The 25,072-nt window shown below is 46.7% G+C and overlaps 1 protein-coding gene across 5 annotated transcripts in view; it reads left to right on the plus strand.

Moving 5' to 3' along the window:
* Positions 1-920: 920 nt before the first annotated feature.
* Positions 921-25,072, plus strand: part of LOC125746642 (tenascin-like) — a 42,765-nt gene continuing 18,613 nt past the window's right edge. For 2 of the 5 annotated variants that reach the window (XM_049020863.1, XM_049020865.1), the window contains exons 1-11: positions 921-1,314; positions 8,653-9,175; positions 9,696-11,474; positions 12,173-12,436; positions 12,533-12,648; positions 14,500-14,653; positions 16,933-17,202; positions 17,660-17,845; positions 18,484-18,573; positions 18,847-19,107; positions 22,522-22,983. In XM_049020863.1, the coding sequence (XP_048876820.1) occupies positions 8,707-9,175; positions 9,696-11,474; positions 12,173-12,436; positions 12,533-12,648; positions 14,500-14,653; positions 16,933-17,202; positions 17,660-17,845; positions 18,484-18,573; positions 18,847-19,107; positions 22,522-22,983 (4,051 nt within the window). In that variant the 5' untranslated portion in view covers positions 921-1,314; positions 8,653-8,706. The remainder of the gene's footprint in view (positions 1,315-8,652; positions 9,176-9,695; positions 11,475-12,172; positions 12,437-12,532; positions 12,649-14,499; positions 14,654-16,932; positions 17,203-17,659; positions 17,846-18,483; positions 18,574-18,846; positions 19,108-22,521; positions 22,984-25,072) is intronic. The other 3 variants (XM_049020864.1, XM_049020867.1, XM_049020868.1) reach the window with 3 other exon arrangements.

Here is a 25,072-nt window from a genome sequence, read left to right on the forward strand (position 1 = left end):
AGGAAGAGGTGCCAGTATGGCTAATATACATATGACATCATCTTATTGATAGATAGATTGAATGATTTATTGACTATGAAGCTGAAAATCGCTTTTCCTTTATTGTCGTTGGGGAACTGTGTGTCTTAAGAGTGAGTGATCATTTTTAACTGAGTTGGAGCCTCACGTTTACAAAGGCATTTCTCCAGGATCCCACTGCTCCAGGGTAAAACTGTAAAGAACTACAGGAATTCTGGGTCTTCCTTACCATGGGCGGTCCAACTATCCGGAGGTACAATCGCCCAAGCAGGTTGTTCCTGGGCATTTTATGGACTGTGACAGACCCTTATGGAATGACACGGCAAATGGATTCTTCATGCAGATGCTTTTGTAACAAAATAAAGGCCGCAGGTGGCTTAGTCATTAAAGAACCAAATCTGTTGCCAAAACACGTGCTTAAATTGCCTCCATAAAGCATCCAGCTGTGCAAATGGGTTCAGGTGTCAGCCAAATGGTTTTCTTTATCTTTTTGGGTGAGTGAATGGCAGAGTTACTGTCTATGTAATATCTAGGTGGGGGGGGGGGGAGTAGTGTGGGTAACAAATAAGGTGTCTAGACAAGAGCAGGGGAGAGATTTAGAGAGAGCTCACTGTTTGTTCAGGGGATGTTTTACATTTAGTCATCTCACCAACATCTAAATTGACTCATAGTAGACAGAACAGTTACAATTATTATGGGATTCAAACCCACAACCTCTCGGTTATTAGGACAATGTTCTTCTTGTTGAGCTACAGGAGAAGAACCTGGACGTTCTCCTGTGTTCCTGATACCCGACAGATGGACAGGCCACCCATCCGCCTCCTTGTCCAATTACACCCCCCCCCCCACCGCTCTCTCTCTCCCTCACTCCCTCTCTCTGTCATCAGCGTGTTGTGTTAGTAAGGAGAGAGGCATTCTGTCCCAAGGCAGTGGCAGCTCCCAACTTCTGTGTGTGTGTTACTACAAGGAGGGGGGGGGGAGGTTCTGTCAGGGAAAGGGATCCTTCCACAGCCAGCCTCCTACTTAAAAGAGAGGCAGTTCTCTGCTTGCTCTCTTTCACTCGCCCTCTCTCTCTCAGCACGCTGGGCTTTGCTCCTGCTTTAGCACCAGCTGCTTCTGGAGGTGGAAGGGAAGACAAAGAGACAGAGAAGGCAGGAGCCCGCACACTTCGGGGAGAGAGAGGAGTGGCTGGCCAGCTGTTGGGGTCCTCCACTCTGAGCCCCCACCCTCAGTGATTTGTGTTTCGGGACACCGGTCCCACGTTGCTCTTGGATTCTCCAGCAGGCTCCCGGGTTGGTAAGTTTCAGGAATGATTTTCTCCACCTGTTAGAAGCGTGTTTTATTCCGCGGTAAGTGGCCGTCCCGCGTCAGACATGCCTTATTGGATGTGAAGTAAACTCTGTCTACGAATGAAAAACCAAATATTTGCTGGTTTCCATTTAAAATTTGCGCACGTCGGACTGGGGAGGAAAAACAGTATCTGGAAAAAGTGTGCACTTCTTACCAACTGTGGAATTAAATTGTTGTATATTAAATGATTGTGATTTAACAGGCTTTTATACAGAACGACAGTTCTCATTTTACTTTTACTTTTGCATGTTAATGTCATAAAAAAAATCTGCATGAAAATGAACTACTCCATATTTTATTTGATGGTAAAAAAAGGTTGCTTTGACTACAGGTACATGTGGTTGAAAAGTTGTATATGGTGCCAAAGGGGTACAGCAGCAAGCTTTCTTATCAGAGATTAAGTAACAAAATGTATGGTTCAGTCCTGCACAGTTTTAGGTGTCTAACGAGATTTTTCAGATGCTCTTTGGTTGATTTACTGCTGACTCTCTAAATAAGACTAATTATGGTTTATGCGGGATGTTGTTAACATATTTGGTGAATGCAGAAACTCTTGTGAGCCAGGGGCATGTATGATTTTAAGGGAAGAAGATGCACATGGCGTGTGATTTAATGAGCTGATTTATGCCCATACGTGATGGAGGGACCGCCAGAGATTTGAAAGCCTGTTCTAGTGGGGGGCTGGCAGAGGCAGTGATGGGCTAAAGGTCTCGCTGTTCACATGGGACAGGGTGACCCTGGGGTGCTCACCTCCACCTGCTGGGATGTGGAATCCTGGTTCCCGAGATTTGAAACCCTCCTGCCCGCTTTGCCGGTGCACCAGAACCTTCTGTCAGGAGCTTCTTAAAAGGGGAAAGAGAGAATGAAAAAGGTGCAGAGTCTGTTTCTGTTACGGAAATGAAGTAAATCTGAATGTATTGGAGACAGTCTGCTGATAATATTCACTATGAGTTGTTTTTTGTGACGGTACTGTTGACACAGCGTCCCTGAGGTTAATACGGTCAGTCTGGGGTCACCCAGCTTTTACACACTAAGCTTTGTCTGCTGTGTATAGTGTGTGGTCCTTTCTAGTTATGTTGTCGTTTGTTTGACTTTCTGTCACTTACATGGTTTTTTCGGAGAGCATCACACTGAGGTGGCCCAGCGATACCAGTTTACCTGTCCTCGGACCATCAGATGTCCGCGTTCCAGTCTCGGAGCTCCAACGTTGCCACGGCGACTCCTTTCGAGTGCTTACCGCTCTCTGCTGGCTCGGCTCAGCGCGCGATCCTAATAACCAAGCAGGGCGGGCACTGACCCACCTCAGACTCCACCTCCCAAAGCTTGTTTAGACACCCCGGTCTCACCACGCAACCTCTTCACTGCCAGGCGTGACTAAGGCACCAGGCACCCCGGCTGGGCCCTGAAACCGAGCACCAGGGGTGTCCGAGGCGAGTCTGTCGCGCAATGTGATAACGGTGCCGCCATGAGGGTGATTATTTACAGGTTAGTGCCATGTGAATTTGAGCTGTGGGGGCGATGTGCCGATTTCGAGGTTGTGTTGGTGCTCGGGTAGCAGTTTCTGACCATGGAGGTGTAACAAATCAGCTGGTCCTTTGACAAACATCCCACCTTCTGTTTCTGCGACCGGAGCAGTGAATGTCTTGGCAGCTCAATAAACTGGACTAACCGCCACTGGGACCGAACCAAAGTTTTATCTGAATTGGATGGCATCAGGCAGGCAGGTGTCAGTCAGGCAGAAACAAATATATAAACCCCCCCATCTGTGATCATGCAGCAGCCTTGGTGGTTTAGATCAAAAATACTTAAACATATACAGTATCATTAATGAACAACAAACTCTTGATTCACTGTCTCAATTGTTCCCCTAATACTCACTGATCGTTACTTTTCCAGAACATGCAAGAAGCGCGACAGACCCCGTTTAAAACAGATGATTTGGCCCTTGACGACAGGGACAGACGGCAATCACTGGGGTAGCTGGGGATATTTCCCATGCTTGTTGAAAAGCATCGCATGTATAAGCCGGATATATGACGGTTTGTCTGGATGGCGAGTTTAACTCCGCTGCCAATAAATCTGACAGCTAAAAATGTCCTGACAGGGCCGACTAATTTGTTGCATGTGTGCCTGGGATATGGCTGAGGTCACTGCGCTCATGGAGAAGCCTTTCTTCCGCCGGGCGCTCGCGTCTGGCAGCGGTCCGAAACGGTAACGCGTGAGGAATAACCTTCCGGCTTTGTAGCGAGCCCCGCGTTTTCAAAAGCGCCCCATTTCCCAGCAAATCGCCCTGCTGTTAGCTGTTAGTCAGTTGCCATGTGGCTGACCTAAATTCCTGCAGACACAATGAGTGGAAAAAGTGAAATGGACCACGTGTAGAACGAGTCACAGACGGGTCGAGCCTCATTTACAACATATAGCAGGAGAAACGTTTGAGGGACTCCTCATTTTGATGATTATTTTTATAAAAAGAACCTGAAACTTTCTAATTAATTTCTTCATTCGTTCACTCATATGTTTGTTCATTTGTTCGTTCACTCATTTGTTCATATTTCGACATATTTGTTCGTTCGTTCATTCATTCATTCTCATTGCATTGGAGCGCAGCAGTGTGCCTAGTTACTCCCGGTGAGCATAAGGATCTGTTTTGTGGCTATGAATGAATACAAATAAAATACAATTGCTGTAATTCAGTGGTGATGGTGCTCCACACCCGATCCTTAAATTCCTGGCTGGACGACGTGTGAAATGTTCACATGGGTCTGATTCTGGCTCATCGTCCGCTGCACTGCTCCCGTCAGACGCCCAGGACTGACTGATTACTCTCAGACTTCCTTCGTTTTCAAATCACCGGTGCCTCGGAGCTCCGGATTTCTTCTTCTTTTTGCTTTTCTTTTCTCCTCCTGGGACGTGGAGAAATTCTAAGAGCTTCTCCTGCATAAACTGCAGAAGTTAGTGGCTCTAACTTCAACGGCCTCCGACAATAAGTAGAACAAACACAGACATCTCCATTTTCAGAAAGGTCTTTCCCGTTCCTGGGAAAGTCATATCCTGAGAAATCAGCTGTTTTTTGGGTAGGAAAAAAAATGAGGCTTTTAGCCACTCAGGTGGGCTTTGAATTTGATCAAGCTGCAAATGCTGGAAGAAAATTGAATGGAAGGGATTCGGGACCTTTAGACGTGTCTCGTGTGTCAGGTGCCTCGTATTCCTAGCCCCAGGGAATGGAGAGGTGAAGCTCTTCAGTGTTTCCCAGAGTGGCGGCTGGGCTCAGGAGATCTCAGTGGGGCCACTGCAGGAAGGGAGGGCTGTTAAGCTTATCCCCACAGCCAGAACATCAACTTACTGATGGACAGGCCTGGATGTACCCCTGCCACACTTGTAGGGTCTTTTTTTTTCATCGGCGAGGCAAAACAGATGTTGTTGGGTTATGGGCCAACATTCCTCACCATTTCCATGTGAGGACACTTCTGCTGAGCAGGGTAATGAAAGGAATGAAACGGATTCTGGATTATGGCTGAGATTCCTACTGTTTGTCAGATTAGGTTCTAAAACCCCGTTATTCGGTGTTGGGTTGGGTTTCTTCAGCCTGCCTCATACAGGACAAGAATGCATACCAGGATAGATTAAATGCGTTTGAGAAGCGGATCCCGGCAGAGAAGTTAAATGTAATATTTTTTCCTTTGCTTAATTTATGAAGCATGTTTCAAAGGCTAAGTGATGAGGCAGGTACTTATCTGAAAATCACAGAGTCTCCATCCTCACCATCACATTCCGAACCTTGAACCCGCAGGATTTCCATTTTCTGCAGTCCGTCAACTCCACTTCTATCCATGTGTCTTGCAGCCCATTTTCCAGATGGGCTTTCCATGTCTACAGCCCTATTCCCCAGCCTGCGTTTGCTCTGCTGGGGTATGTGGTGTGGGCGGAGTTAGGAGTGAGGACAAGGTAAAGGTGAAAGATGGGAGTCGGGCGTTGCCCTGGGATTTTTGATCTCGGGAAAGGAAAGGAGTAAGAAGGTGTAGTGTCACATGACAGCAGGGCATGATGCCAACGTTACGTAGCACAGTTTCGTCACAGCAATGTACCATGACCTGACACTGGGGTCAAAGGTCAGCAGGCTGTGAAACTGCCACAGAGAGACAAATATTTTTTGTGAGAAACACATTAGAGGGAATCTATTGAGAATGAGAGCTTAAACCTTTTCCCTGAATGAACTCGCAGCTAAGAACAGCCATTCTGATAATGTGTCTCATCAAAGGGTGCCCCGGAGGGGGTCCAGGGATGCTGTTCTCTGAGACAACTGGACTTCTCCGATCAGAAAGTCATTTTTTTTTATTGTTTATTTTGCCGTATCTGCTTTCTGGTCTGCCCCCCCTAGACCATGGGCCGAATTATGAACTGAGGGAAAATTATGAACACAAACACTTTTTTCTCTTACATGTTTCACTTCTCAGGATATGAGACCTCAGATGTCTAATGCTTAATAATATAATCTTATACAGAGATGCACAGTAAGAATATGGCTGGTTCTGAAGGTAGCTTTGCACCTTCTGCCCGTCTAGTGGTTCGCACTGCTGCCTCACACCTCTGGGATCAGGATCTGCGTCTGTGCCGTGGCTCCATGTGTGTGGGGTTTGCATGCTCTCCTCATGGGGTTTCCTTTGGTTTCTGATTACAGTCCAAAACCATCCTTTTATAGAACCCTAACCCTGCCTTGTGCCCATAGCTTCTTGAAGCCCCTGAGCCCTCTGAGCTGTGTTTACTTGGATGGGCTCCCTGGGTCCCTGTATTGGATAAGCAGTGATGGATGGATGGATGGATGGATGGATGGTAACTAATACTGGAAACTTACACTCATATTGCAAGAAAATTTCAGCTTTACAAAAGTCCCGTATGTTCCATCACCTGCTCTCTTCTCGAAGATCCACTACAAAAACCTGCAGCGGTAATCTTTTAAACCAGCCTGTGCCGATGTCACGAGGACTTAGCGCCCCATTCGCTTTTGTAATCGATGGTAACCCGGGCGATGCGTGCATGGACAGGAAGTAGGTGTCTCTTTGCCTAAGGCAGCCTGAAAAAGCAGGAGGGCTTGATTGATCAGCTGAAAAGAACTAAAAGGCTGATTTTGTGAACTTCTACTGTTCAGATCCACAGAGGGTTGAAGGGTAGCTGTGTTTTCTGACAAAAATGACGGACAGCCTCGGGACTGGGGAATGAATTGTTCAGTCAAACAAATTATTAGTAATCACTGCCTTAGTGTGGATTAAAACTTGCCTAGAGACCTTACATGCCGAGATTGTGACAGATCTGTCTTGGTTTAAAGTTACTCATCATTCTGTGAATTGCATCCTTAATTACCATTTATATATTTGTTGATGTTTGAACTAAGAAAGCTAAGCAAGACTGGGTCTGTTCATGTGTCTGGCTTATACCAGCAGGTCTGAGACTGAACGTGCTTTTACAGTGTCGTTATCGATTTGGCCGAGACCCCTGATCTATCATTTCCTCTAATTGGTCATTAGTTTAAAGAGGACCTCTGGGGGTCAAAGGTCATAGCCTCACTGTCACTGAAAAATGTTCATTGCCGGCACTGCCACAAGGAGGCCCATTGCGTTACAGCACTCCGAAGGAGGAGTTTCCCCGCCCAGAGCTGAGCCGTAAGGAAAATTCAGACTATATTCAGACCCGGAACATGGGGAATGTATGCCATGAGCGCCAACCCAATTAAGGGCGAGACAGGAATGGAAAAGAGGAGCTGGGAAAGCTATCAGGGAATACTGGCTCGCCTCGCTCCCGCTGCTTTCCATGAAACGGAGAATCTGTGCGCAGGCGGAGAGCGGCGAGGCGGACCGGCTTTCAGAGCTGATTTTGCGGAATTTTGATTTGGCCAGAGACTTAACCCGCCCCCTCCCCCCCCCCCCCCCCCCCCCCAAAGCGCTTTATTATGTGCAAGAAATCGATGGTTTAACAGCCAGTCCTGGGCTCTCTGCTTGTGTTCGATCACTGATCTCCGGTAATGGACTGCAAACATACGCAGCACAAACTCTGGTGGTCATGGAATTCTGAACCTCTGGATTATGGTGAGGCAGGATATGAATTATATTTATCATAAATGCAGCAAGGCCAGTGGTGCCTTATTCTATATCTATATTATGTGAGACTAAAAATAATATATAAGTACAGGCATTTTGTTCATGAATCAAATGAATGAGTTAATCACACTCCATTTGTGGGTTACAGTATGTTAATTTACACTTTGATGTAACACTATCCTGCAAAATTCTGACCTTAGAACCTTTAACTGTTATTAATATGTTTGCTGGCGACATATTATCTTGTTGATAAAATATATAATAGATATTTTTCAGTGATCAGCCAAATAAAGGGAATTAGTTCACTTGGATAGATAGCGTAAGGAATTAATCAGGCCAGCATTAAAGCTTAATTGGGATGGAGCAGAGGTAGAGAGTGATCAAGTGTCCCTGGGCATCTCCAGTTAAGTCTGAGAACAGGGAGAGGTCTGACCTCAGCACATCAGACTTCTGCTTCATGGAGAACCATCACGGGATTCGGTTACCATGACGTTTGCTTGGATCAAGTGGCTCTCGTGCCATGTATGCGAGGCTCTAGTCAGCAGAATGAAAGGTCACCTCGCTGGGGTACCTGCACTTCCCGAGTTTCTGCTCTGATTCGCGGTTAAGTGCTGAGACACCCTCCAGCCTCTGTTTGACGTTCATCACACTCACCTTCCCAGCACTTTGAGTACGTGCCGATGTCTGGCCAGACTCGGCTGCCTTACAGAAGGTGATTTTTATCTCCAGTATGTGTTTAATTAGTTTTATAATTGTTATACCTGAATGTGCCATAAGCTAAATTTAGTCCAAACTGAACCATTTTATACAGAAGGTATAATGTAAGCCCAAATCCTAGTGGATAGGTGCCACCATTCTTGAATTAGATGATGAGCTTTAACATCGGCCCTCAGTACGACAAGCCTAATTTACCATATTGATTCATAAGGTGCATTATTGGCTAAGTCCGGATTAACTTGCGTTTCGAACCCCTGATCTATTCAGTTCAATTCAATCCAATTCAATTTTATTTTTATTGAAAAATATACAGCATGGTACTGGATATATTACACTAGGAGTAGTTTCCTTCCTGGTGGGGTCATTTTTGTTATTTAGAACAGTGTCTCAGTGCCATAGAGTGTAGAAAGAGAATCTGATAGCTGACAAGGAGATTGAAATGTTTTCATGTCAGTCCCTTGTTTCTGTGTCTCAGACTGAAGCCAGACCTTCACCCTTGAACGGGGTAATTCACCCTCTTTGTGGCATCATGGGAAGGAACCTGCTGCTGTGGGCTCTCTGGGTCTCGGTCGTCCTGCTCCCGCTGACCAGCGCTGGGCTGGTTCAGAAGATGTTCAGGTCCCGGAGGGGGAGTGCAGCACTGCCTGCCTCTGGCAGCGGCAACATCAGCCACCCAGACAAGGCCAAGCCTATGGTGTTCAACCACATCTACAGCATCAATGTGACCGCGGGGGCCCTCTGCGCCGTGGACCTGCAGGCCCCCGACGGCTTTGAGCTCCAGCCCCAGGCCACACACATCTCAGAGCACGCCGTCGACGGCGAGAACCAGATCGTCTTCACCCACCGTATCAACATCCCACGGCAGGTGTGCAAGTGTGTCGACAGCGTCCCCGGCCTGAAGGAGCTCCTCAGCCGGTTGGAGGTGCTGGAGGAGGAGGTGTCCGCATTGAGGGACCAGTGCGCCAATGGTGGGAGCTGTTGTGGAGCCCAGGTCACCGGTAAGTTATAGGGTTTAGGCAATAACGTTAACTAAACCCATGACCCAGTTAAGTGCTTATGTACCAGAGTAAGGCTTTTAAGAGTTTGAGGTCCACCCAAGCGATTTGGGATCCAGTCAACATTATTTTTTGAAAGACGATGTGAAGTGTATTGACAGAGAATCCATCTATTTTTCCCTTTTTCTGTATCTTCCTGTTTTCTTTATACATGAAAGATTTTTGCTAATGGATGCCAGTTCTATGCTCCTTTGGGTTATCGACCTTCCCAAACAAACAGTAGGATCTGAAAGGGACCCCAGTGAGTAGGAAGCAAATATCCTTTGATGTTCTGGCATGACTCTCAGATTTCTGAATGGACACTTCAGAGGCTGCCACTGCTTTCTTCTGGCTTCTTTGCTGCAATCTCTAATCTATATATTCATGCATCTTTCACACTGGATCAATCGCAAGGCTGTCCCCAGTGACAGGGACCCTCCTTATTTTTTTTGTCAGCTGACCACTGATCGATTTCACTCCTCAGGGGAGGTGGGAACGAAGCCCTACTGCAGCGGACGTGGTAACTACAGTACAGATACCTGCAGCTGCGTTTGTGAGCCCGGCTGGAAGGGACCCAACTGCTCAGTGGCGGCCTGCCCCAACGACTGCCTGGACCAGGGCCGCTGCGTGGATGGCGAGTGCGTCTGCTTCGAGGGCTTCTCCGGGCCCGACTGCGGTGTGGAGGTGTGCGCGGTGGACTGTGGGGAGAATGGGCGGTGCGTCAACAGCATCTGCATCTGCGCAGATGGCTATGCCGGGGAGGACTGCTCTGAGACCAACTGCCCGAACAACTGCTTGGGCCGGGGCCGCTGCGTGGATGGTGAGTGCGTCTGCGCCGAGCCCTGGATGGGCGTTGACTGCGCTGAAGTCATCTGCCCCAACGACTGCTACGACCTTGGCCGCTGCGTCAACGGGACCTGCTTCTGTGATGAAGGCTTCATCGGCGAGGACTGTAGCGAGCGTCTATGCCCGGGCGACTGCAATGGCAGGGGGCGCTGTGTGGATGGGCGCTGCGAGTGTGCGGCAGGCTACGCCGGGCATGACTGCTCCATGGCCACCTGCCCCAACGACTGCAACGGCAGAGGCGTCTGCTCCAGTGGCGTGTGCATCTGCGAGTGGGGCTACCAGGGGCCGGACTGCGGAGAGCTGGCATGCCCCGATAACTGCAATGATAGGGGGCACTGCATGAATGGCAAATGTATCTGCGATGTCGGTTACCAAGGGGAGGACTGTTCGGAGCTCTCCTGCCCCAACGGCTGCCGAAACCGGGGTCGCTGTGTCAACGGGCTATGTGTCTGCGACGAGGGCTTCACCGGAGAGGACTGCAACACACAGGTATGCCCCAGTGACTGCTATGGCCGTGGCAGCTGCGTCAAGGGTCACTGCGTGTGCTACGCAGGCTACACGGGCAGCGACTGCAGCGAGCTGACCTGCCCCAATGATTGCCACGGCCACGGACGTTGCGTGGACGGCCAGTGCGTCTGTCACGAGGGCTTCGCTGGTGACGACTGCCACCAGAAAACATGCCCCGGTGACTGCCTAGACCGCGGCGTCTGCGTGGACGGCAGATGCATGTGCCAAGAAGGCTTCACTGGCAACGACTGCTCCGAATTCACCTGCCCGGGCAACTGCAACGGCAGGGGGCGCTGTGTAGACGGCCAGTGCCTGTGCGACGAGGGCTACATCGGCATTGACTGCGGGCAGCAGGCGTGCCCTGATAACTGCAACGGCAGGGGGCGCTGTGTAGACGGCCAGTGTCTGTGCGACGAGGGCTACATCGGCATTGACTGCGGGCAGCAGGCGTGCCCTGATAACTGCAACGGCAGGGGGCGCTGTGTAGATGGCCAGTGTCTGTGCGACGAGGGCTACATCGGCATTGACTGCGGGCAGCAGGCGTGCCCTGATAACTGCAACGGCAGGGGGCGCTGTGTAGATGGCCAGTGCCTGTGCGACGAGGGCTACATCGGCATTGACTGCGGGCAGCAGGCGTGCCCTGATAACTGCAACGACAGGGGGCGCTGTGTAGACGGCCAGTGTCTGTGCGACGATGGCTACATCGGCATTGACTGCGGGCAGCAGGCGTGCCCTGATAACTGCAACGACAGGGGGCGCTGTGTAGACGGCCAGTGCCTGTGCGACGATGGCTACATCGGCATTGACTGCGGGCAGCAGGCGTGCCCTGATAACTGCAACGGCAGGGGGCGCTGTGTAGACGGCCAGTGCCTGTGCGACGAGGGCTACATCGGGGAAGACTGCTCTGAAGGTAGGAGAGCTTTGCCCACCTACGGTGAAGGAGGAGGGGAAGAACTGACTGTGGATTACCCAAATTCTGTTGTTTATGGTATGATGTTTTTACCCATAGGGGAAGTAACTTTAAATATAAATTAATCATAACAAATTTATGAATTGCTTGTAGGTAGATAATTGTGGGTATATTTTGCCATGATCAAGTTGACCACTTGAGTGGTTTGTTTAATATCATTCAGATTTTCGCTGAGGAATCTGTATTAACGATTTAGATTTTTGTCTCAAAACCAAAAGTCATTCTTCCTTTCATAAAGACCCTCTAACTGCTTGTAAGAGAACATGCAGAAATTCTTCACCTGTATATTTACAGAACTTGACTAAAACCTCCAACAGCTATCGCTGACATTCATATCCAGCATGAAAACCCATTTACTGCACTCAGTATAGGAGGATGGTTATGGGGTCTGAACCAGGTAGTATCAGGAGGCACTTTGACCTTTTGAGTCTTACCACCCAAGGGTCTGCTGCGTTCAACTGCTAACCTGGGTTTGATCCAGGTGAAATAAGGTAAAAGACCACATTTGACATAAATCCAGAAGTCCTGTTGGAAGGGACCGGCTGGCATTGTCTATCTTTTCCAGGTTAGAATATTCCTCAGTGGCCTCCAAGTTGTTGAGTGTGATACTTTCATCGTCTATCCATCATCCTCTATAGTCTCCCCAGCCGAAAATCTGACTGTGATGGAGGTAAACCCAGAGACGGTGAACCTCACCTGGGCCAATGAGATGCTGGTGACGGAGTACCTCATCACCTATGTCCCAACGGCCCCCGGTGGCCTGCAGATGGACTTCCGGGTGCCGGGCGACCAGAACACTGCCACCATCATGGAGCTGGAGCCAGGCATCGAGTACTTGGTCAACGTGTTCGCTGTGCTCAACAACAAGAGGAGCATCCCTATCAGCGCCAGGGTGGCTACACGTAGGTCAACCCGCATGTCACTGGAGATATCAGGCCTCTTAGTGGTGCCAAGAGGGCGAGAAAAGTACAGCACTGCTCTGTCTCCATTCCTGCCAGATCTTCCCACACCTGAGGGCCTGAAATTCAGATCTGTGAAGGACACCTCGATGGAGGTGCTGTGGAACCCTCTAGACATCCCCTTCGACAGCTGGCACCTCACCTTCAGGAACACGGTGAGCACGCTAATTCAGGGACTCGCAGGCAGGGGGCGTCTTTCCTTATTTACGCCGGTAGATAGCAGAATTTTGGTGGTACAGAACTGTAGAGTTAGAGGTAACAGGTTCAGATCTCCCTATAGAAGCTGCCGCTGCCTTTGCGTTAACAAAGGTTAAGACTATTTGCTTTAGAAAATATTAAATATAACCCTACTTACCCTGCATTTTAAAAATAAAAGTGAACTCTACCCCACACATTTGACAGATTATCAGACATACGCAGCTGTGAATGAATACAGCATTTTCCTTCTTATAAAAAGTAGCATTGTAGAGTGCAAATTTGATTCAGTGATGGAAAGCAGCTGAATTCTGTCTCCTGTACATAAGAACTGGCCAGAGTCATGTTTAAGTAGGTGGGTAGTAGGCATTTTGTTTAAGGTCTAGCCCCTCCCCCTGTGGCCCGGACCATCTCTCTGGGCCTGCGGGGGTGGGGGCCGCTGGAATCATGATGTGGGTGAGCGGAAAATTCTTAAACACATCCAAGCTGAAAGGTGCACAAAGCGTCTGAAACTGTTTCTGGAGTCTGGGGGTTTATGATCTCGTGCTTCCTGAGTAGCAGCTGGTCTGGGCCAGAGCCTCCCCCCCCCCCCCCCCCCCGCAAAAAGGGGCCTCCGCTTGTTCTTTAGCTTAAAAAAGCACTTCAACAAGCACTTGAAACACCACTGTGAGAAAAGCTCGGACCAGCAGTTAATGATCCCATCCTCCATTGTCCCCATCCTGTCCGCCTCCCCCCTCCCACCCACAAATGTTCCACTTTATTAGCCCCAATAAAATTTAAGGACCTGCTTATCCACAATAAACATGACGTGTTTCTGTGTAAGAGCCAAGCACGTGTCTACATATTGGCTGTTTAAGCAGCTGTGACAGATATGGAGTAAGTTACGACAAATTAATTAGTTCTGGTGGTTTAAAAGACTATTAAAAATGTCCAGCCATAAGTAGATTCTGGACCTGACACACACTGATATCTTCCACATGTGATCAGTAGGTAGTAATGTAGCCATAGGCTTTGGGTTCGATTCCCACCCTAATCTCTGTGTGTGGACTTTGCTCAGGTGCTACCGGCAACTCTGGCTTCCTCCTGTACTCTAAAAACATGCAATTAGGTGAACTGGTGCATATGAACTGCCCTGTGGAGTCTGTGTCCACCTATGAAGGACACTATGTCCAAAATGTCCCCTGTCTTGTGTCCTCTGCTTCTATGGAAACGCTCAGGGCTGCATCTCTCTACTGATCACGCAGTTATAGAGGATGGATGAAAGCATATGAAACAGTCCAATATTTATTCATGCAAACTCCCATAAGTTTCATATTTTTATTAACTGCCTAACATATTAATTTACCTGTATAAGGCTGTATATTCATTTAAGAACATAAGAACTATACAAACGAGAGGAGGCCATTCGGCCCATCAAACTCGCTTGGGGAGAACTTTAGGTGAAGGTGAAATGTTTTTATGAAGCATGTTTAAAATCAACCAAAGTGCTGTACAGGGTAAGAAACAGGGTAAGAGTGTTTATTAAAAGAAACAACTTTTTTTAAAGTAAATAGAAAATAAACACAAATTAAGCAAAGCCATTAAATGGACCGAAAGTCAAAGGGAGGGTAACCTAACCTGAAGTGGTAGTTTACTCCGCAATCCCAGAGCAGCAACAGTAAAAGCTCGTCTCCTTTCATCTGGATATATATTAAACAGCTGGGTGAAGTTTGAACAGCTAGATGTCTTTGCCAAGGAGCTATCAGTTGTAGGCCATGCTAGGAACCCCCAGGGCCTCCTGTTTATGTAGCTCCCCCTGTCTACCGCCGCAGAAGGAAGATAACGGTGCGATCCGGAACACCCTGCCACACAACACCACCGGCTTCCAGCAGTCGGGGCTCGCCCCCGGCCAGGAATACGAGGTCAAGTTGGAAGCGGTAAAGAACAGAACACGAGGGCCCGCCGTCAACAGGAACGTGAAGACCAGTAAGAGCCTTCTCTCTAAGACTCTATGTTATGGCCTCCGCTGTGCTGAATCCTTCCAGAGCATCCTAGGAGATTCCCACAGAAGGAAAAAATAAATGGACCAATGAATGAGAGAATAATAGAATATGTAGCGCATCACACTCCAGCACTCATTACTAGCCAATCAAAATGGCATGCTATTATTTTTTGGTTCCCTTTGACTTCTGGACAATGAATCAGTGAAGAAATTCAAGCACCCTGCAATTGAAAAGAGCTTGGGGCTTGGGGCTCTGTACTGAGGGCCCGTCCTTTCCAGATGGGGAGGCGCTAACAGATCCAAATTTATTAATAGTAGGGTTAGGGTTACTCGATTTAGGCACGACTTTGCACACACAGCCCAGAGATCTTTTAAAATGAGCCCATTACTGTGAAATTTCTATTGTGGAACAATGTTAATGCATTTTACGTCTACAGACAAATTGTTTTAACTACTGAAGATCTGATTTGTATGAAAAAAATACATGTACAGTGATCGATGTAGTTGCATTTACGATTTAAATCAACAAACAAAATAAGTAAGGGACAGACCATAATAAGGTGTGTGATTAATATTCGACAACAAGAAACTTGAATAAACTAGTCATGGTTAATGTTTCGAAAGAAAATTCTTAGCTTTTAATAATGGTCCAGGTGCTCTTCAAATATAGTCCCCACAATGTCTGGTCCTCTCTGTTTGTGACTGTCTGCATTCCAGCACCTATTTATGCAGATCTGGTTAAAAAAAAAACAATAACATAAAATAAAAAATAAAGTAAAAATGTATTTTAATTTACAAATTTAATTACATTTTCATGCCCATTTCACGTCCATTATTAGTTTAGAAATATACACAGATTTTTTAATTAGCATGTTTAATAAAACATTAAAAAGCATTAATAATGAACTGCTGTTGCAGCTACTGCTGAAATTATACCTGTATACTTACACAAAAAATAATCAATAGTCATGTGACATCTCTGAACCAATAAGGAATTTGCCAAAGCTGTAGTATAAGATTCAGTAATCTTTCCAATAAAGTCAGCTTTAGTCCCCATAAATGTGAATAAAATCCTTTTCGATGACATATTTGGAACGGCTGCAATCTACTATCGAATTGCATTTTTAAACTCATTAAAGACTAACACCAGCCTTAAAAGAATAAAAAGTTGAACTGCTGATTCACGGGAGTCAGTTATAGTACATCGGACCAGCCTGTTACCATCTGAAGGTTCCAGATCATTAGGAGGTCCAGGAATGGATAAGCAATCCATCAGGGAGCCCAAGCCGGTGACAGTGTTGGAGCTGGATGAGATTTATCCAGGGTGTTTGGCACCTAAAGCATTAATTTTGAGGGCAGAAACAGGGTAGACTCTGTAGTAAATGTCACGCTCAACTCTGTGTCTCTGGAGTTGTGGAACCTCATTTGCGCTGTAACTCACAGCTGAGGTCAAGATGAAATTTCAAAGGTGTTACCCCTATCTAACACATCACAGCCATCAACATCCCACTGCCCTGCTGCACCATGCATATGATTTGCAGCTTTATGGAGGGTTTAGTGAATAGAGGCCATTTACCCTGGTGCATACTGTACCCATTGTGCTGTGAGTTTTCTCTTCATTCGTACGCAGCATCTCCTCCTCAGAACAACCCATGGGTTTCTCAGACGCTGCTGAGCTGCTGCTCAGACGCTGTGTGTAGGTAGTAGGGCCAAAACAGGGATTTAAGGCAGCCTATGGTGGCACTATCTCTCCAGGGACTTCAGATGAAATGAGAAGCTAAAGGCTTCGCCCGTTAGCTTCTTTGCAAGCTACTCAGCAAGGTGCCACTTCTGAGATGGAGGCTGCGGTGGCCTGGATTTCAAGACCTTCTGCTGTGATGAATTCATAACTTCAGTTTGGCTAAATCCATTCACTTATTCATGCATTGTCTTTGTTCTCTTGGCACCCCAGAGCCCAATGGAAAAAAAATCACTGGGCGAGTTTCGTAAACATAAGGACATAGCCAGAACAACAACAGTTACATTTATTTATGTCAAAGAAGCAGCTGGTCAGTTAATTAGTAATGAAATGGACAAGGTTCTAAGGCCCCCCCCCCCCCCCCCCCCCCCCGGCCGGGGTGAGCTTTCGTTTTTGTTGAACCAAAAGGGATCTGGGTTTGAGAGCGTTTCCTGCTGTGGGATATATTTGAGAATGAGGATTCTTTGCATAGGCCAAAATCAGCATAATTTCAGCCTGGTAATTCTCTCCAACATCTACCCCCAGAGATCGACGCCCCTAGCCAGGTGGAGGTACGTGATGTGACCGATTCCAGCGCTCTGATTAGCTGGTTCCGGCCTCTAGCCCGGGTGGATGGGGTTACCATCTCCTATGGGCCAAGCAAAGATCCGTCGGACAGGAAGACGGCAAACCTTATCCCCACGGACACACAGTATCACATCGGTGGCTTGGAGCCTGACACAGAATACCATGTGTCTCTAAACTCCAAGCGAGGAGGGGCAACCAGCAGCCCCATAGCGAGCACCTTTACCACAGGTAGGACCCAAAATACCCTGTCCATAGACACCTTCTATATACTCCAGAAAGTGAGCCCTGTTTTCTGGAATTTTCCATTCCACAAGCCATGTTTCTCCAAGAATCTGAAAAGCTCACGAATGTCTTTAGATTAGGGTTCACGAATTGCCAGAGTTCCCCAAAGACTTAATTCCATCATAAAGACAAAACCGAAGGCCACTGTCCTAAAATTTGCCCTGGGTCAATTTAACGGGCCAAACATTTGATTCTGATGTGAATTTTTCTAAAGTTCCAAAACAGGGATTTCATTTTGAAGGCTATGTGCCAGGTGCTCCACCTCAGAAATGAACCTGAAACCCATTGTTTCTGGCCGGGGGGGGGGTACACACTCTCCCCTGGGGTACACAGCAATTTTTAGGGCTTGCGTAAGACTGAGACTGAGGTATAATGTGCATTGAAAGAACCTGTCTCGTTTCAGAGTTGGATATTCCTCAGGACCTGCAAAAGGTGACCCAGACTGACAGGACTATCACGCTGGAGTGGACAAACAGCAAGGCCGATATAGACAAGTACCGCGTGAAGTACGGCCCCATTTCTGGGGGGGTGCACAACGAGCTGCTGGTCCGCCCTGGACCTGGAGACACAACCAAGGCCACCATCTCTGGTGAGGGCAGCATGAAGCAGGTTGTGGGAGAGCTGGCCGGCAAATTGCCTTCTTATAAACATGGAAATCTACGATCTTGTGCTGTCATAAGGGCCTAAACAATTGGGTTTAAATTAAATATTATGTGAGTGTTAATTTAAAATGAGTTATTTTCCATTCAGTACTTAATTTTGAAAGATTTCTTTGCTGCATGCAGTTATACCCAGAAATCTGCCCTGTTTCTGCAACTGTGCGAGAGAGTATTGATACATCAAATTAAACAGGGAGAGAAAATGCAGGGGGGAGGGGGGTAAGATAAAAACAATGGATAAATAAATAAATAAACGGCTATATATGACAGCACTACACAAAGACAGTTGTATTGTCTGCAGCACTCCTGGTCACGCAGTCTCTGCCTTTGTTTTTAGTTCCATGAAACAACCACAAATTGTTTGCAGATGACCAGTGACCCACCTGCAGCATGTTTCCTTCTGGTTAATGTTTGCGAGATGAAAGTGGTGGCCCAGGCTTTGTACTTGCATTCACAGAGTTTTGTAATGAGGCTGATGAGAGTTGCTTGCGATTCTAAGATGGCCACCTGTCTCTCTTCAAACCGTGTAAGAGAGGACTTTCCTGAACTTTGTTGTTCCACCGTGTAGGCCTGAGGCCTGGGACGGAGTACGGCATCGGCGTGACAGCTATGAAGAGGGAACGTGAGAGCTTACCTGCCACCACCAACGCAGCCACAGGTGAGCTGCATCACAGATGCCTTGAGCAGACCAATTACTGCACGTCTTGTCAGGAAATACGTTCCTACTGACATTTCCATTGTTTACTCCATATCTTCCTGATTAAGAAGTCCAATGGGAGAAGCCATAATATCAAAACAATATTCTCATTGGTTCCCGGTGACTCGCATCAGTTTATAGGGGTGGGGTTATTGAGGTTAATGAGATTTAAAGATACAGGAGACAAAATGCACAAAACAAACCACGACACCCCTTCACTTTGCCCACATTCAGACCTGGATCCACCCAAGGACCTGGAAGTGAAAGACTCCTCTGAGACCAGTGTGACCCTGAGCTGGAAGCGGCCGAGGGCCAAGATCGACCGCTACCGGCTGGGCTACGTCACCGACGGGCAGCGGGAGGAAGTGGCAGTGCCAGGCGACGCCACGACGTACGTTCTGAGCGGCTTAGACCCCGGGAAGAAGTACAGCGTCAGCCTGTCGGCGGAGAGGGGAAAGCAGAGAAGCGACCCTGCCAGTCTGTCTGTGTCCACAGGTGAGCATGTGGGGGGAAGGTAGGCCACGCTAGGGCCCTCAATGCATGCAGCTTGAGCTGTCTCTCAGTGAGCTGCGATCTCTCTGATTATGTTTTCCTAAGACAAGGGTGCAGAAGTTTCGGTAGGTGAAGTTAACGCTTTCAAGATATCAGCAGTAACGTTGGAGATAAACCTCTTACTGAATAGGCTGCAGAGTCTACTTGTACTTTCTTTCCTTCAAGAATCTTTTTATTTCCCATTTAAACATATTTTTATTTCCTACCACAAATCAAATGATAAAGAACCTATAGATATGATGCTAGCCTCCAATCTACTCCAAGTACACCCGTACGATGATTATTTTCCTCTGGGGAATGCTACTGGTTTCACTGGGGTAATAGTCTTCCCTGTGTTGGGAAAGCTTGGGCTGAGTTTGGGAGAATCCTGGGGGCGAGGAAGAGACCAGAACGTGTTTAGGAAAGGGAAAGAAAATAGTCGGAGAGGCACAGCAAATCCCACAGGAACAGGAGGGATTAAAAACCACACAATAACCGGCTAGAATCAACACAGCCTTACATATGTGCTTAACCCTGGACTTAACCTATTTCTCCCAAGAGAGGTAGTTCTGATATTCATTGATATTTCATAGAATCTAGAGCATGAATGTTTTCATGGGGTTGTGATGAGTAAAGGAGACCATTGTAAGGCTGAAGCTCACAGATCCACGACATGGGCACCTTATTCTGAGCCCAGATCTGTTTCGCAAAGTGCTTGGCCAACTTCAGTAAATCTGCTTTGACTTGCTTAGAAAACAGTGTGTTGAAAACCATATTAGCTGAGCTACAGGGGTCACACTTCTGGAAACATCCCATGGAAATATTTGGATAATAAATTTTGCAGCTGTAAACACTGTTGCCTCACACCCTCAGAAAAGTTATGTTCAGAATCATTGGAGTTTCTACGATTGCTGCTGCTTTCGGGGGCAGAGGACAAGCAGGCTGCAGAAACTTCTGGAATTGATTTTCGGCTCCTCGCAGCCATACTGCTGGATGGAGATTTTCAAGCCAAGATAATGTGGTAGAATTTCAATAAAATTTGGTAGCATAAAACTGTGGACCGCATTTGCCAGGATGCCGGTGATGCGAAGGTTCATTAATCCGGCCAAAGTGTTTAGATTACCTCAGCTAATCAGTCATTCTCGGGATCGACTGCATCTTGTTTGGTTAAATTAAGCTGGGGGTTGGCAAGTGGCCCTGAGGTCCAGCAGCTGAGGTCACAGACTGAGGAAAAGCTGACTGGTCGTGGTTTTGCCCAAAGCAAATGCTGAGAAAGACAGAGACATACTGAACACTTTCAGTGTATAGTTAAGTCCTTGAGCTACCAAACATGCAGAGAAGGATATCTTGACCTTCTGTTCTGCTGATGTCCCCAATTTCAAATACTACCAACATGGTCAGACACATCATCTGGATTTCGGATTTTGTGAGAGTCAGAGACACACATCAAGTATGATAACCGAGTGGTAGTATGCAGAGAGGTCATGGGATCGTGCAAGAGAATGGAATTTCATCTCCATGGTGACGTTACATGTTTTATGATCCATGGGGGCCATGACAAACGGTACCCAAAGATTGTCATCGTTTGAAACCTTTGCTGTTACAGGTATTTACTGTTTAGGCTGCCTTACAGCCACCATTATCTTCCTGCTGCTAGTGTTCCTTAATAAATCAATGGCCAAACATGAACTGACATTTTGTTTCCACATTTGAACGGCAGTGAGGAGGTCTTGCATGATGGATTCATTGACCTCCGCATGCACCAGTGTAAAGTTAGTGCAGCGTGAATAAAGATGAACTCTTGGATATGTAGGTTCCAAGAGGCTGCAAATATATCCTTAGGGCGGGGGGGGGGGGGAGTTGCATGTCATCCCTCCCAACATCATCTCCATAAGCATGCTGGAAAGGCTAAACCCGAAAAACAGTGCCAGTTGCTTTTCAAGGCAGAAACAGGGCTAAAGTCAAAACTATTAGCCACTGGATAAAAACTGCTGACCAGCAGAACCAAAGCTCTTGGAAGGATATCTGTCATTCCACAGCAAGGCCCTAATAGGAAGTTACTCAACTTTCAGTAACTTCAGGTTCAGTTTGGCTCACACATTCAATGGATTTAACTTTTTGAATTTGTAAAGCAAACAGTGAAATGTCTTTTTCCCCCCAAGTCATCACAAGAACTTATTTGTTCTGTAACATAAGGGTTGCTATCCGTTTCATGACTGCAGACTGGGCTGTGTGTAAATTTGAAGGACCAGTAAAACTTGTTGGCTAGGTGGGCCAGCGGTGTAACTTGTCAGCGCTGCCAGTGGCAGATCGATTGGCGGAACAGATAAGTTTAATAAGTTTAACCAGTCAGTTTTTTTTATTTAGATATGGTCAAAACATAAAAACATCAGGCGTTGTTAAAAAAACAACCCCCATGGACTGGGAACCCCTACTGTAACAGACCAAATTTTTGGTTTGTCTCAGACAAATAAGTTCAATAGAACATATACAAAACCAGATCTTTCACTGGTGATTTTCTGATAGCATTCTACAAGCTCCATGATTACCAAGCCCAGACCATAATGTGAACCAAATGGTTAAACTTATCTGAGTTTTACAGAGTACATCAACAAGAGTACATTGAGATACCTCTGTGGATCCAAAACCCATAAAAGCTCATTCTCCTTTTAAATCCTCCTAACTGAACTTTGAAAAGCAACCAGGAGATCTGTAGCGGGAGTGCCTCCATCCCTTCCATCTCCATCATGCATCTCACCATCATGATTGTTTAAACGTCGGAATGCGAAATCCCGGAATGCATGTCGGAGAGGACGTCGCTTCTTGCTTGCGCCGTGCATCTCGAGAGCCATCTGCTGCACTCGTGGCTGATCAGAAAGTGTGGTTGTGGCACGCAGAGTTCTCGTCCCACCATGAAGCGTAGCATGTACTTCCGCCGAGGCGGACTACGTGGTGCCTTCAAAAATTAATGGCTCTTCCTCGGAGCCATTAATAACCAGAGCTTTCTGGCATGAATGAGTAATGCTGCATGCAGGCCACAGAGGCCCCAGAGGGGTCAGTTGTATCAGAGACAAACTGTAGGGTAAATAAACACATGCATGGCTATGGGCAGATGCCTTCCATCATACTCTGTGGGTGGAGATGACTGCAATGTAGAGCAGCAGATCTCCAGACCCCTCAAGCAAAATGGTATCTTGTTGGGTGAGCCTTGAAGTGTCCATGCATTTCATGGTTTTGTCATTTTTTCTTCGTCTTTCACTAAAGGTATCTTCACAGGTATCTTCTGTACTGCGGGAGAACTTTTATTTCTGTTCCTTATCTGTTATTTTTCTCCTGCCAGAAGTCATCCATTAATTGTTCAAATGTGCTTTCATTTAGCGTCCAAGTCCGCCCCAAGTCCAGATGTAGTTGCTTTGAGTATCAAAATCGCACCCACTCCTATCCCAAGCCGGGCTCCAGACTCTACAGTGGTTCCCGCCACTTCCTTTAGGACAAAAGTCCCCGTGACGCATTTCCTGTCAGGGGTCTCTGTCATGGAACCCGAAGCATCCACTTCAGAACTTCCGAGAGGGCTCAACCTCACCAGCGTGACCCAGATGACGACGGGTGTGACCCAGGTAGCACCCAAAAGATCGTTAGACAATCTCTTGGTAGAGCTGGATGCTTTGACAAAGCCAACGTGGGCTCATGAGGTCACTGTCCCTGGAGCCACCAAGGCTACTGGGGCCACCGCGACACCTGTTGTAGATGACCGGTCGCTTGGCCCTCCTTACGAGGTTTCTCCGCACAGCTTTTCGGAGGGGGAGCCACCTCCAACTCAACAGGGTCCTGCCAATACAGGTACTTTTTCAAGTGACTTCATCCATCATCCAAACCTCCATCATCCATCCATCCTCCCCAACTTCATTACTCTACCTCCATAATCCATCAGTCTGATCTCTTTTTCCTGCTTTCCGTCCTGCACTTCATAGGACAAGATAATATTTGAGGGGTTTGAAGGGGAATTCTGCAGGGATTGCAGGAGAATGTCATGGCATCATTTTTGACATTATAAAAAGTCAATATAGGGGAATATTTTGGTTCATAGTCAGGGATTGACAAGAAATTATGGTGTATTTTAACCTCTATACCACAAGTGAAGTATGAATTAGCATATAAAGGTTAAAATGCAGGATAATTTCTTGTCATATCGGCGCAAATGCACATAAAATACGTACGTATTCACTCTGTTACGACAATCGATTGCCGCATGTGTCACTTTTAATGGTGAATGCGTACTTGCGTACTAGTTATGTCAATCCCTGTTCATAGTGATTAGAATTATCCTTTCACCAGTATCCTACAGAAAATTATGTTCTTATGTACCCTTGTACCAGATTTTTATCTAAGCTTATTCCAAAAAAAGACTGTATTACTATTTAGCGTTGCAATTCATTTTATCTCAGAGAACATAGATTTCTTGAAAGGGTAAAACTGCAGGCCCCTTATGTGGATGTGCTGGTTATTACTCCCACTTGCTGCAGTAAGAGAAACACCCACCTAATTCTGCGTCATGGCGGAGGCAGGAAAAGAGTAACGATCCACTGGCAGTTCTACGATTGCAAGGGGTTTATTATAAAATAAAAACACACTACAAAGCCAAATGGATCACGAGGGATCAGAAAAACATGGAATAACTAGAAATAAACACAACTAGAGAAGCAAGAAACCACAGGGAACGAGATCAGGCACGGAAAAAAAAAAGCACCGCGAATAACAAACCGCAACAAACATTTCTGAATACTAGCATGCAAATAGAATGAACAACTGGAGAACAGAGTGGACACACACACTTAAATACACACAGGGAATCAGGGCAAACAAGGGACAGGTGTAGCTCAATAATCAATTAACCAATCAGGGGAGACACAGGAATGAGAAACAGGTGGAACTACTGAACCAAGATGAACGCAGAACTAGGAGGCTTCGATATACTCTGGCACTGGGAAAACAAAGCGAATCGATTACAAAATCAAAAGGTACAAAACAAAACCAGATCTGAACAGTAGGAGGGTGAACCAAGCACAGGAATTAAGACACAAAATAAACACCAAGGAGCAGAAAAATGACAAATATAAATAACTGGTGAGGCTGGTCACTGGCCAGCTTTAAACGCATCACTGGAGGGAATCAGCGTCAGAGGCACACACTCAACCCAGTGAGCTAAGCCGCAGGCCAGGGAACAGAGAACACACAGAAGGATCATCAGATAAGGGGTGACAAGACGCGATGGCCAGCGACACCTGCTGGCCAAACTGGGGAACGACACGAAGGGCAGGATCAGACAGGCACTTTGTACTTACGTTTAAGACTAATTCATTCCTGTCATTTGTGCTGAACAAACACAATGAAGAAAACATTTTCAGCATAATCCTTTTCCTCATCATCATTTCCATCTGTGTCATCTTCCTCATTACACTCATCCTCATCATCTTGCTATACAGTACAGTACTGTGCAGAGGTCTTAGGCTGTACATGTGTGAATTTGCTCAGTAAAAGCAATATCTAACATTAGAATAAATACAAATAGCAATACAACTAGAAATAACAGGATTTTCTCCTTATCTTGTTAGATGGCTGGAAGACCTCACCTTGCGTTCCCAGAAATCCCCATCAGTGGTCTCTTAATTAATGGCTTTGTTATACTTAACCACTGTCTCACTTGATTAACTATATTCACTAATTTCTTAAAGTATTAGTCATACAGGGTGTGCTGGTGATTACAGCAAAGACACAGGTATTTTGGACAGTAACTACAAATATTATGGTCACTTGAGGAGAGGTTTTGAAATGGTAATTTTCTTTGGCAGCCTAAGACCTCTGCACGGTATTGCATATGGTGGAATTGTGTGGCCGGGAGGCACGTTTAACATGAAAGACCTACAGTTTG

The sequence above is a fragment of the Brienomyrus brachyistius genome, chromosome 7, assembly GCF_023856365.1.
Source record: "Brienomyrus brachyistius isolate T26 chromosome 7, BBRACH_0.4, whole genome shotgun sequence".
Lineage (NCBI taxonomy): Eukaryota > Metazoa > Chordata > Actinopteri > Osteoglossiformes > Mormyridae > Brienomyrus > Brienomyrus brachyistius.